Source organism: Mytilus californianus, unplaced genomic scaffold (genome assembly GCF_021869535.1).
Source record: "Mytilus californianus isolate M0D057914Y unplaced genomic scaffold, xbMytCali1.0.p SCAF_4, whole genome shotgun sequence".
Lineage (NCBI taxonomy): Eukaryota > Metazoa > Mollusca > Bivalvia > Mytilida > Mytilidae > Mytilus > Mytilus californianus.
Genome location: NW_026262690.1, coordinates 97054388 through 97068067, shown reverse-complemented (window position 1 = coordinate 97068067; position 13680 = coordinate 97054388). Strand labels below are relative to the sequence as shown.

At 31.6% G+C, this 13680-nt stretch overlaps 1 protein-coding gene across 1 annotated transcript; it reads left to right on the top strand.

The window, feature by feature from the left end:
- Positions 1-383: 383 nt before the first annotated feature.
- Positions 384-2351, top strand: LOC127698976 (uncharacterized). The gene has a single exon (XM_052202763.1). It carries the CDS (start codon positions 421-423, stop codon positions 1465-1467), a length of 1047 nt encoding a protein of 348 aa, XP_052058723.1. The 5' UTR covers positions 384-420; the 3' UTR covers positions 1468-2351.
- Positions 2352-13680: the final 11329 nt, after the last annotated feature.

Below are 13680 nucleotides of genomic sequence, written 5' to 3'. Positions count from 1 at the left end.
AAACTGTGCTTTGAAATTTTGAAAACCGTTAATAAATGCTAAAGTTTAACCAGTAAAGTTTACCAGAAGTAAATCTAAGAGTTTATCTGGCTTTGTTTATTGAGGGACATATAACCCTCAAGTATGCAATATATTGCAGATATAGTATAAATATCAGGAGTTTTATGGACTGTTGAAAGATTTACAACTTTAAAAGGAGAAATTAGTTTGTGAAGTAGTAATAATTTATGATCTTATACTGATCCTAAAGGAACGGTCCGAATATCTATGTAATATTTAAGTGTTTTTGCTTCCTCTATGCAATTATTGTATCTTAATGTACTAATAATCAGATTTATAACTGTATTGGACCAGCATTTTAAAGTCATACACTATACTTGAAACACTATTAATTCTTATGTGCCAGTTGACAGTGAAGGTATGTTGTCACATAATTCTCTAGATATTCGGTCCGATTCAGGTTTTCTTGAGGAAGACAGTAATTTGGAAGACCATCCTGCTAACTCGCCAAAAATAAAGAAGATCTGCACCGTAGATGATATAGCGAGTTTAATGAGGAATACACATTTGCAGCAATGTGATAATGACATTCGCTTCTCGCCTTGTTCTCCCAGAAGCACCTGTTCTCTTGTATCATCAGCATCTGATGCACAATCAGAAGAACGGAAGTCAATTCTTAAAAGTGTCTCTTCATACAAACGAAAAAAATGGACGGAATCAAATCATATAGATTTAAACGGAAATTCTCATTTATGTGTTGAGAGTCAAAACAATAATGTCAAAAACAAAAGTCATCAACCCAGAGCTGTGTATGGGAAATTACAGAGATGCCAGTCTTCCCCAATAAAAAGAACAGTTAATATCAAATTTCCTGATGAAGCACAGACATCATGCAGCGATTCCTATCAGAAGAAAATGAAGATTATAAGTAACCTTAACTCTTATTATGACTCACGACTAGAACGGTCCAAGTCATTTCTACATGGACAGAGCAAAGTATTTGCCAAAGCCAGTCAGTATTTAACACCGGCAAAACCGGGACTTCGAAAGCTTCAAGTATGTTATTCAAAAACAAACATGGAATTAAACAAAGGCAAAATTTTTGGAGATTTAGTGAAAACAGCGCATAAACAGAATATGGTGATCTGTGATTCTGTTGACAGCATAGAAAGACGACTTTACAGGAAACGTACTGATCCAACAAAGAAAACTACATACTTTGCAAATATGAATAAACCGGATCCGTTCAGAGTGAAATCAAAGAAAGCACAAACTGTCGCAGAAAAGGAAAAAGAACGAAAAGACAGAATATTAGAAACAACAGAGGAGATTAGACTTGGATTTAAAAGAACAGCAAAAACTGTGAAACTTTTAACACCAGACGAAGTTGAAAAATTAAAACGATGCAGATATTTACGACTTGATCCAGCAATTCAGCTACAATTGGAGGAAAACGATCTTTGTTAACGTGTTTGTTTACTTATTTGTTTACAAGTTTTGATAAATATATGTGTTTTAAGTGTTGGATAAATGATTCGAGTTGTTAATTTTCCCTTAAAGGTCTTTTATATTACTGACGAAAGTAAAAAATCATTCGATTAAGATTTATTTATTGATGTAATGTTATATTAATGTATAGCAGGAGTTGCATACTATTTCAAAATATCAAATCCGTTTTGATTTTGAAGAATTGCCACGAAACGATTAAAACTAACAAAAAAAAAGGTGTTATACTGTACTCAATGCATGAAAACCATTAAACGTGCTAAATAGACGATCATCTCATTAAGAATGAACCATTATATGGAATGGACTCAGCTAGTGCTACAAATGAGGAGCAAGACGAGAACTGACACTAAACCTCAGCTGATATATCTGATATGTCTGAAGAAATTCTAAAAAAGAGATCTTGATAAATATTTGGTACAGCAGTTGTTTTATATACATTGATTAATCTTCATTCACGAGGTCAGTTTTGTTAGATCTTTAAGAAAAGAGTTGAACGTAACGCGTGAATTAAATTCTTCAATATATATGTATTCCCTTTACCAAAATGTTTACATTGCAAGCATAAATCTAAATGATTTGGGTGAAAATTTGATTATTTTAAAATTCGATCACCGAAAAAAGAATTATGTAGTTGTAAATCAGAGACTAAGTATATTGGTAACTAATTTTTCAGGGAACCAAGTTAAGGCATTTTTTTTTAAATTTATTTAGAAACTAAGTTGAATCGTATCTCTTTAGAAACTGAGTTGAATGGTATCTCTAATTGACATTTTTGCAATAAAAATATGTATTATTGTTCAAACGGGGTTTTAATTTGTCATAAAGTAGAGTAGTATACAAGTTTGGCGAGTTCAGACGTCTTCAATGATGTTTATTCTAAATAGAATCAATCCTTCAATTGTTCTTTCAACTTTTATTTTTATCGTAATCCATACTTGGTTATTGAACGACTTCAATAAATTTCCTTCTAGTATTTTTATACTAAATTTTTCATTGAAGAAATATTTAATTGACTCACATTTTTGTTATATTTGCTTTTAAAGAACATTAGAAATGTGCATAAATTACACCCGTTGTTCCTCTTCTTACTGCAAAGTGTAGAAGGGAAAAACTGTTAAAGATCGTTGGATTCTTTCTTCAAAAGGAATCAGTTTGATTATCACATTAAACATTTTGAAAGCAACATTGAACAAAACCGTTCTACTATGAGAATATCACATTGGTTTTCTGTTTGCATCAGTCGTAAAACAAGCTAACAATGCTGTTGTCTGACGAAAGTTCTATATATATCAAAATACAAAAAAAATCAAGTGCTGGTACAATCATTCCACTACTCTGCTTATGGGTTGCAGATGATATCACAAAATGCCTACTCTTTAATGGATTCCTTAATTAAAAAATACCAAAGAATTAAAAGATATCAGAGGGGCAATCAAAAACCATATGTCAAAGATAGACAACACCATGGCCAATGAAAAAAAGACAATATTGATCAACACGAACGAGGATGAACTCCTCGACCGAGGGTGAACTTATGTGCCCCTGAAGGGTAAACAGTTTCTACTCCACTAATGGAACTCGTCGTGTTGCTTATGATGTTTTAATATTTCTGTATCTAGTCCCTATAGTGAGGACAGTTCTTACTAATATTTATATACCTTCCAAGTTTATTTCATCATGGTTTATGCATTAAATTATAACATCTAGAAATTGACAATGACGGTCGGTTGAGAACAAAACTTTACGACAAAAGATATGATTTCAGCTTCCCAATTGTGAACTTTCCATTTTTATGTAGCAGCATTCCAGTAGCGCCTGCATACGGAGTATATATCTCCCAGTTGATACGATATTCCAGGGTTTGTGTTTCCTATCATGATTTCCTTGATAGAGTGTTGCTGCTCACAAGGAAGCTATTAAACCGAGAGTTCCAAATGGTGAAGTTGAAATCGTCCCTTCGATTATTTTACGGACGCCCTCACGAGTTGTTTGACCATCATGGAATATCTGTTTCACAGATGCCGACGGATATGTTCCAATCGGTATAACCACAATCCCTTCCTCTTTTTCCTCGAATGTGATCTAACGAATTAGACTTATCACCACACGAAGTCCACGTGTGGAGCAGGATCTGCTTACCATTCTGGAACACCTGACATCACTCCCGTTTTTTTGTGTGATTCGTGTCGCTCAGTCTTTAGTTTTCTGTAATGCGTTTTGTATACTGTTGTTTGTTTTTTGTTTTTTTTTGTTTTTATTTTGTTTTTGTCTTTTTATTTATTTTTTAATATGGCGTTGTCAGTTTATTTTCGACTTATGAGTTTGAATGTCCCTTTGGTATCTTTCGCCTCTGTTTTACAGCAATTAGGGAGAAAAAATACTTTTAAAAAGGTGTCATGAATGTGAAGGCAAAATAGTGATTTGGTTCAGTTACAAAACGTAAAAAAATGAGGACGTCTGAAGCTGTCAAACTGAATTAATGAATGTTTTTACATAAATTTGTCCATATTTTTAATGGCACTACATAATCAATTCAGAAACGGAGCTCTTTGTTATAGTATTATAGTACGAAGCTTAAAGATATGATGCATCTTTTTGAATTAAAGACAAATAGTAACAACAACTTATTTAATTAGGTGCAAATCATTGTTGATTTTAAAATTCCTATTCATAAATTCCATTGACAAAAAAATCCAAGAATAGATAAAAGATTGGTCTGATAAAATTCAAACAAATCATTCCTAACTAATCTGCCTTTAAAAAGGAGGGAGTAATTGATATGATAGAACTCTGGTTTGAGCTTAAATACACTCGACGTTGAGATAAAAACGTCAATGATTTGGGAAGTAGAGACATTTTTTTTACCAACCGAATTGTCTTCAATACATTGAAAACAAAGTTCTCAATGTCGACTTTAATAAAATCCGTTGGATGTGTACGGATTGAGACTTAAGTCATGGAGAACATAATTTATTAATTAGCTGATATTAATTTTGAACTTGCTTTCAGTAAATGCATATACTCTTAGATCGGTACTCTTTGTGTTTATATTAGTTGTTTTGTTCTTCGTGCTAATCTGATGAGTCAAGCAATTTCCAAGTGATATTTACTGAAATCGTCATGTGACTATTTATTGGGGTTATTGCTCTTCAATGACGATTTTTACCCATTTTTATTGTCTTTGCCTATTAACTTGAAAACTATGATAGATAGACACTTTTAATGGCAAAAATGATCAGCAAGACAAAGATCTACAAATAAGTCAAATTTTCCCGAAATCGTTATTAAGACCCCATATTGGAGTGCTTGCTCTTTAATAGATAGCTAGACACTTTAAATATCAAAACAATGATCAATGTCATCAAGACAAGATCTTCAAATAAGTAAAATGAACAAAATCGTCATTTGACTATTTATTGGAGTTATTGCTCTTTAATGACGATGTTTATACATTTTAAGTGTATTTGCCTATTATCTTAAAAACTATGATAGATAGACACTTTTGATAACAAAAATTATCAGTAAGACCTACAAATAAGTCAAATTTTGACGAAATCGTTAATTATCTCCATATTGGAGTGCTTGCTCTTTAAGGTGACCTATAGTTTCTTAACTCTACGTCATTTTGACTCTATTAGATCGTTGTCTCATTTGCAATCATGCCACATCTTAGATTGTATTAGAGATAATATATACGTGCAACGTTCCTCAAGAACATGGGTTTCACCAATGCTGAAGGCTATTATCTGTAGTTACCCAAGAACATGGGTTTCACTATTGCTGAAGGTCATTATCTGCAGTTACCCAAGAACATGGATTTCAACATTGCTGAAGGTCATTATCTGTAGTTATCCAGAACATGGGTTTCACCATTGCCGAATTATCTGTAGTTACTCAAGAACATGTGTTTTACCATTGTTGAAGGTCATTATCTGTAGTTACTCAAGAACATGGGTTTCACCATTGCTGAAGGTCATTTTCTGTACTTATTCAAGAACATGGGTTTCACCATTGCTGAATGTCATTATCTGTAGTTATCCAAGAACATGGGTTTCACCATTGTTGAAGGCCATTATCTATAGTTATCCAAGAACATGGGTTTCACCATTACTGAAGGCTATTATCTGTAGTTATCCAAGAACATGGGTTTTACCATTGCTGAAGGTCATTATCTGTAGTTATCTATATCCTTGTCCTTTGGTCTTTGGTGGATAGTTGTCATCACACCACATCTCCTTTTTTATATTTAATCTCATTATCATGAATTGCTTGATAAATGATTTAACTTTTTTCGTGTGCATGTGAAAAATAATATATTATAATTTATATAATGTAACTTTATTCTTATACGATTAGGTTTTTGACGTTTTTAGTGTATTCTATATTAAGGAATTGTTCCATCTCTTACAACTATATTTAACACTTATTTACATGATATCAAATACTTAAAGTATCACGAGAAGAAGATTTTTATCATTCCGTGACATTTCTTTAAAGAATGATAAATATGGATTGATTTTCACCAACAACTCAAACGTGTTTTAATTATAAAATTACAAAAGATTGAAAAAAACCTATGTGTGTTATCCTTCATCTATATACAGTATTATTAATGCAGATGCTTTAAACTTCATCTTAAAATATACCTTAATCGTATTACAGTATAGTTTTATTTTCTTGTGACATATTTTCTTCTAAAAGACATTGTTTGCAAAATATAAGAAAATGCGATACTTCACAGGAGGGAAGTAATATGACATTCCTCTTAAGAAAAATATTTCTCTGACTTTTCAATATAAATAGATAAATGAATGGCGCTATGAAATAATTATTGTGGTTGTCTGAATGTAATAGAATTGTATTTGCATCAATACATATACGTTCAAAGGGTTTTTAAATAAATAAAACTTTTTGTCCAATCATGGTTAATTAATATTAATAAGGCCTTATGCAAGTGAAATATTTAAAGGTTATAGAAGTGTATGTTTATTAGATCATTATAAGATTATTCATATTTTTGAATATTTTAATTTCTTTATAAGTTTTTTTTTAATTTTTGACAAAGTTTATTTTTTGGAAATCTTTTGAGTCTGAATCATACCGTCAATGAATTCCTTCATTTGATTTTTAATTTTTTTAAACTTATACAAATGTGCATTTCAAATAAAATAACCAGTCAAGCAGCAAATTGTGTTTTGAATTTTTAAACGCCTGGATAACAGTAACAGGTTTGATTATATTCTAAACAAAGAGATAACATTGTACAAAGAGATAACATTGTACTTTGCACCCATCCGAACATGATCATCGATGGAGACTATTTTTTCTTATATCATTAATTTATCAAATACCATTTCTTAGTAAACTTTTGTATTATTTGTAAACTGTTACTGTGGTTAGTTTAAAGAACAATCAAATTAATACTTCTGTCTTGAAATTTTATTCGAAAAAAAAACCTTATTTGTAGAAAAAGAGATCTTGTATAACCTTATATTTAATAATATGCATGTACAAAGGTGTGCAGTTGGAATAATCTATCAAATCTTTCATAATAGATAATATAATATCTGCAATAATTGCTTTAATGACCCCAAAAATTACAGTGTAAGACATTTAAATTGATAAAAGAAACAGCGTAACCAAAGCCAGTTAATTATACCAAGAACTTAACACACAAAGATCTTAATGAAATAACCAAAACAGAATAATTTTAAACAATCGTAATGCTCGATGTTGTCAAACCATAAGCATTGTACTTATATTTACGTGCCGTTTAATGGTAGGAGCGCAGGTATTTCCCTTTTCCGTTGGAGTGAGATGAGTTCATTGTTATGAATTCTTCAACTGCTGTTGACATGAAGAATAACAATAAAAAAGCTGTTCCTCTAAATATTTGGTTATTTCTCAGTATTTCGGGAGACTCTGCATGGTCTCATATTTATCGAACCCGTATTCTTTCTTTTATCAAAATTAGGACGAGAAAATGTAACCCCATAGAAAACCTGGTAGAGAACAGTATAATATTCAAACAAACCGATAATTATGAACAAAAGCAGGATTTATTCTACAATTATATAGAGACTTGACTTGTATACATATAGAGACAAAATTACTTGGAGTTTAGAGAATTGTTACGTGGTGCATTCTTTGCATGCTCGTGTTATCGATTGTTTTTCATTGCTTCAATTTATAGATATTTGGTATTTAGTTGGATTTTAAAGGTTGAAAATTCAGCTATTTTCCCAATCGGCAATCCTCGGGTGAATCCGCTACTCTCCTTCTATCCTTAGATGAAGGTACGGAATCGGCCGAGTTGTGACGAATGCTATTTTCCATCATTTTAATTTTTAAAAATCTACAACCCTTCGTAGATTTATACAATACTTTGTCATTAGAGGATATATTCCCAGTTGACTTTCATCAATGTTTCTCATATTCCATATTCGCATATGCCATCGAACATTAGGAACTGACAAAATTCTGTTTTTCTCTTTGGTAACTGATGCCGTTCTCTACTTCGGTCCTTGTAAGAAGGAAAATCATCAAGTCGATTGATTTTTCATTGGAAATTTAATTATCTTTTTAATAAAGCCTTAACTGTTTTGAGGGGAAAAACAAGGGGTGATTCGGTGTGGAAACATAATTGTATTTGATAAGTTTGTTCTTTTTAAGCATCTAATTAACGAATGAAGTTGTAAGTCGGAAGTTGTTAAATGTCCTTATATCTTAGATACTAAAGTATGTCTGTCTTATAACTTATTCACCACAACCAGTGTTCATTTCATCTGTGAAATGACTATACAAAATGGTTTCCATGTTCTGCGATCGTTATTTTAACATAAACCTTACCAGATTTATTCATATATATTCATCTTTGCATTTTGATCATGATGTTGGAAGGGAATAACAAGGACGCGATGAAATATTCATTAAAATCCAATTAATCCGGTATAGTCTTCTGATTAACAACAAGTTAAATCGATAACTTTCCGTTGTACGTACTATTAACGGCTAATGCATCTTTATAAAACTCTTTTGAAAGGGAAACTTGTCAATATTGTGATAATTTACATCAATTTTATTTGCATTTCACTTTAAATGAGCTTTAGTATGGTTCTGGTCTTTGGATGATTGTACAAAATGAGTTTGTATTTAAGTGAGAAAATATTTGAACGTCTTTCTGCTGTATATATGACGTCCCTTTCCCTAATTTCTGGTTTGTTTGTGAATCTGAAAAGTTAAAAGTTAAACCTTTATCAAGACATCAAAAATCTGGTTTGAATAACCACCGTTACAGCTTAACTTGGTGACTGACGTCTGAAATGCAATAAAACCATGGTACCAAAGTGTATAACATTAATTCGAAATTTTACCAGACAAGTCAATGATATAAAATACGGGGTAGTTTTATACAAAACAATTGAAATCCCTATCAATATTAATAAGACCACGGGCGTAAGAAGAACTTCAGAAACATTTGTATCCTATTGATTGGTAGATGGGGAGATAGTCTGTATGTTTATTTATTTGTAAATGTAAATTTCAAATTTTAAAATTTGCACTTAGATGTAATGAATGAGTGGATCGAAGATTAATTATTCAAAAATCAATGTTTTGCTATTTAATTCTCACGACATATACAATGAAATTTCTTACATCCTTGATGAATTTGATGTTCAACTGGTGTTCCGTTTAGATGAACAGATAATATTTGTTTGTTTGATATGTTTACATAAAATTAAACTCTAATGTGTTTATTATACATCATCTTTTTGTTAAAATGAAAACAGAATAAAAGTTAGAAAGGGTCTTCAAAAACGACATCTATTTAAAGATCAAGGTATTTTATGATTTATCAAATAAGACTAAGAAAAGTGGAAGATTGCCAGAGAGAGACAAATATTAGAATTTGGTATGTATATGCCAAAATCAATCTAACTAGAATATATTAAATCCCCGATTTCGTAATGCTCATGTGATACAAGTGGGCGAGTTACGATAAATCTGAATTTTTATCAGATTGATGCCATATGAAAAAAACAATAGCATAGCTAATGGTAAAAGTTTTCGAAAAGTGTGGAATTTTCTGATTTTCAGATATCTCTAAATTTACACTCATTAATTATTCAAAACAACAAAATAGAAAATATCACTTTTAAATTTCGTGCGTCCGAAGCACTTTTGTTGGTTTACCTTTATCAGGAAAGCTAAAACCAATATTAGGGTAACAACATTTACTTGTATCGATAGTTAATGAATTAGGTCACGGTGTTTGATGTCTAAGGGTTAGACAAGATACATTTACCAACCCGCTATTACATATGGTGCTTTGATATATTTTTAATATAGAAGAGGTTTATATATAATGGAGCTCGAAAATGAAACAGTTTACCGAAATTAAATAAAGTTGTGGAATACTCTTGCTTCTTTAAAAAAAAAGTTTTATTATTCATGAAATAAGCAGATTAATAGTTTATTTCATTGTTAAAATATTTCTCGGTCGTTATTTGAGATCTCCTGACCACACTAAGGCAGATCTCAATCAACAGACTAATACGCTGCATTTTTATGCACCTGTCCTAAGTCAGGAGCCTGTTGTTCAGTGGTTGTCGTTTATTGGTGTGGTTCATAAGTGTTTCTCGTTTCTCGTTTTTTATATAGATAAGACCGTTGGTTTTCCTGTTTAAATTGTTTTACACTAGTCATTTTGGGGCCCTTTATAGCTTGCTGTTCGGTGTGAGCCAAGGCTCCGTGTTGAAGGTCGTACTTTGACCTATAATTTTTTACTTTTTACACATTGTGACATGGATGGATAGTTGTCTCATTGGCACTCATACCACATCTTCTTATTTATATATAACCACAGCACAGCTTGGTCCCAAGGAGAAGGGGGGATCACTTGATAAAGATTTTGGATAAGATAATTAAAAACGTTGGCACCAAATGTGATCAATGAAAAGGGTTGGTTCAAATTGTACAGTGACCACAGAAGCTGTATGTTTTATTTCATTTGGGATGTAGACATAGGTATTCTTCTCTATTGTAAATTCGGGCGACCTACATTTGCGCGAATTTGCACGATTTTCATGTGTGTTTTAAAACTGCAAATATTCTGTACTGGGTTGCACAAACGTCATTTAACTTTAAGTATTAGTTAAATATATTTTAAACCTCAATTAAAATTAAGTGAACGTTATTTCTGTTGCACAAATGTTTATTAGAGTTAAATAATGTTTAAATGCCGTTTTTCTTGGAATTTGTGATTGAATTAGTCAATTTGCTCCGTAAAACAGTAATATTGTCATTGACCAACTGTTGCAGCATGGTCATCTCCGCTGAATCCCAGTTTAAAGATCTTTTTTTCTTATCAATGTCGTCTGGAAACTCGGCCATTTTGTTCTTGATAAAAATCGCGAAAATCGCGAAAATGCACGTGAAGGAATGAATATTGCAAAATTGGAATTTAAACAAGGTTTAAGTACGAGTTCTCATTTTAATTTACATTTAGTTAAAAGTGGGACTAATTACGCTTTGTGCAACGGTTTTTAAAGTCTTCTTTAACTTATTGAGAGTCTAATTTTAATTACTGTTTAACTTTAAACCACGTTTAGATTTAAAAGACCTTTGTGCAACCCAGTCCTGAACTTTACGAGAGAAAAAAAATAATGATATTGATAAATATATAAAATGAGAAGTCTTTCTTCGTCTATATAAACTTAAAAATAAGAACTTATTGTTTGTAAAAGAAAAGACTTCGATATCGTACATTTGGTATTTTCTATTAAGGTGAATTGGGGTCTTAATTAAAATCCATAGAATTTTTTGATAATTTGTCAAAATGTAGTTTTTATCATGCCTTTTTCCAAAATATAATAAAAAGTATGGGTCACCGGACTTATTTTCACACTACAGTTTGTGCAAAATTGTCAGATTTTGTATAGATTATGCATGGAAAATCCAATTTTGTGTGATAAAAAGAAAACTACACCATAGAATTTTAAGACAAAATGTGAGCAGATAGCTCTTATAACATGCTTTCAGATAAGAAAAAGAAAAAATGGGGTCACCGGACTTGTTTTCTTGCTACATATTAAAATAGGTAAATTCAAAACACTTTCTATTATAAAAATTACGTTACTACTATCTGAGTTATCTCCCCTTATGTGGCAAAGTTGAAAAAAAAATGAATCAAACAAAAATATTGTGTTTTTTAGAAAATACAGCCGTAAATATGATAAAACACATAATTTTCTATGTTATCATGAAAAGTCTTATACATGAATTACATACTTCTCTCAAAATTTGCACATTTCATTAAAGATCTAGACCAATTGTTATCTGCTACTTCAAAATCCAAGATGGAGGAAGACACCCAGACACCTCAACCGACCGTGCGAGGGCTTTATAGCCAGTCAAGGTCGTTAAAAAAACCCATAAGTAAACCACCTCAAGGTCGTAAAATACCACCCTCATCATCAGCAACCTCAACCGACCGTGCGAGGGCTTTATAGCCAGTCAAGGTCGTTAAAAACCCAATCTAACAGTCAGTTGTACATCGTGATTTAAGATAACATGGGCTTGAAATTTCCCAAATTTGAAATCCAAAAAAATAGTCAAAGTTGAACTGAATTTTGTCCTCCAAAAGGAAAACGAATGGTAGACAAACACCAGTCCACAAAACACTGCACAGCAAAACTAAAGATCGAGCAACACGAACCCAACCCCCCAAAAAAACGGGGGTAAACCCAGTTGCTCCCAAGCGAGGAGCAGATCCTGTTCCGCTAGTGACACCAGCCGTTTTCCTTGTATTAAAATCCATTGAGGGGTCATACCCGGTGATAAAACATCATACAATATAGCGGATTTATAAATGTATAATCATAAACTACCATATTTATAAACCATACATGTAAATTCTCTAACCCTAATATATGTTTGAGCAACACTTATCCCAGCAAGTATTGGGGTAAACTCGTGTGTACCGGAAGGACCAGCAGTTCCTGGAATCGGTTTCACAAAAAACTTACGACTGAGATTGATCGTAAGTCATGAACAATTCAGTAAACTTACGATCAATCTTAGTCGTAAGTTTTTTGTTAAACCGACTCCTGCTCCACTAGTAATTCATGATGTATTACTATTGTTAAAATTTTGGTGATCAGTATGAACAGCCTAATTTAAAATTGTGTCATAGTCTCGTATATTGTTATATTGAAATTAAATAACTCTAGTTGATATCAAGCGATATCAAATTCTCATCATCGTTTAAACCTATAAATATATATAAATAGTAAATATCCGGAGTTTTATAGTATGCTTAGAATATCAGGTTAATGGAGTTTTTTGCAAAGATTTAACGCAACTATTTTATTCGCTTCCACACAAACATTCAAGAGTGATGCGTTTTTTTTCTGTCAATTTTCATAGTATTTAATTGAAAGAGGAAAAGTCAGAGATACCATATTTTGAAAAACTACAATTTGATATACTGACTATATACCAGCTGAGGCATAAGGAAGGCTAGCAGAAATAATCGATTACTGAATCAAATATTAAGGTGCTGTGAATAATGCTGTACTTGCTGAATTAGGTTTATTCCCACTTACATTGTCAGCCCTTAAAAATACAATTAATTTCTGGATTCATATCATTAATATGAATAGCGAGAGTATGGTGAAGAAAGCATACAGTGAAAACTTTAACATGTCTAATGGTTTTTGTAGTAAAATAAAAGTATTATTAGGTAAACTTGGTTTTTCAGCATGTTTGGGAAAATCAAAATACCATGTAAAAGACAAAATTACTTTTTTCAGTTCAAAAGAAATTAGAGGAGGAATTCATAAAATCCTGGAAACAAGCTCTTTTTGTGACTCTAATAAAGATAGTCATGGTAATAAACTAAGAACGTATCGCAAACTTAAAAATAATTACGAATTAGAAAAATATCTCCTACTGGACCTTAACAAAAATGTTATTTCTAAAATGGTAAAAATTAGAATTAGTAATAGCAAATTACTAATAGGAGTTGGTAGATATACTAGAACGCCTTTAGAACAGAGAATTTGTCCACTTTGCAAGGATGGAATTGAAGATGAATTCCATTTCCTCATTAAATGTAAAGCGTTAGAATTTAATAGAAATATACTCTTTTGTAATTTAAGTGATATAGTT

Bases quoted from the DNA above. Each gene is read 5' to 3' on its own strand.
- LOC127698976 (XM_052202763.1), top strand. From the start codon at position 421: ATGTTGTCACATAATTCTCTAGATATTCGGTCCGATTCAGGTTTTCTT.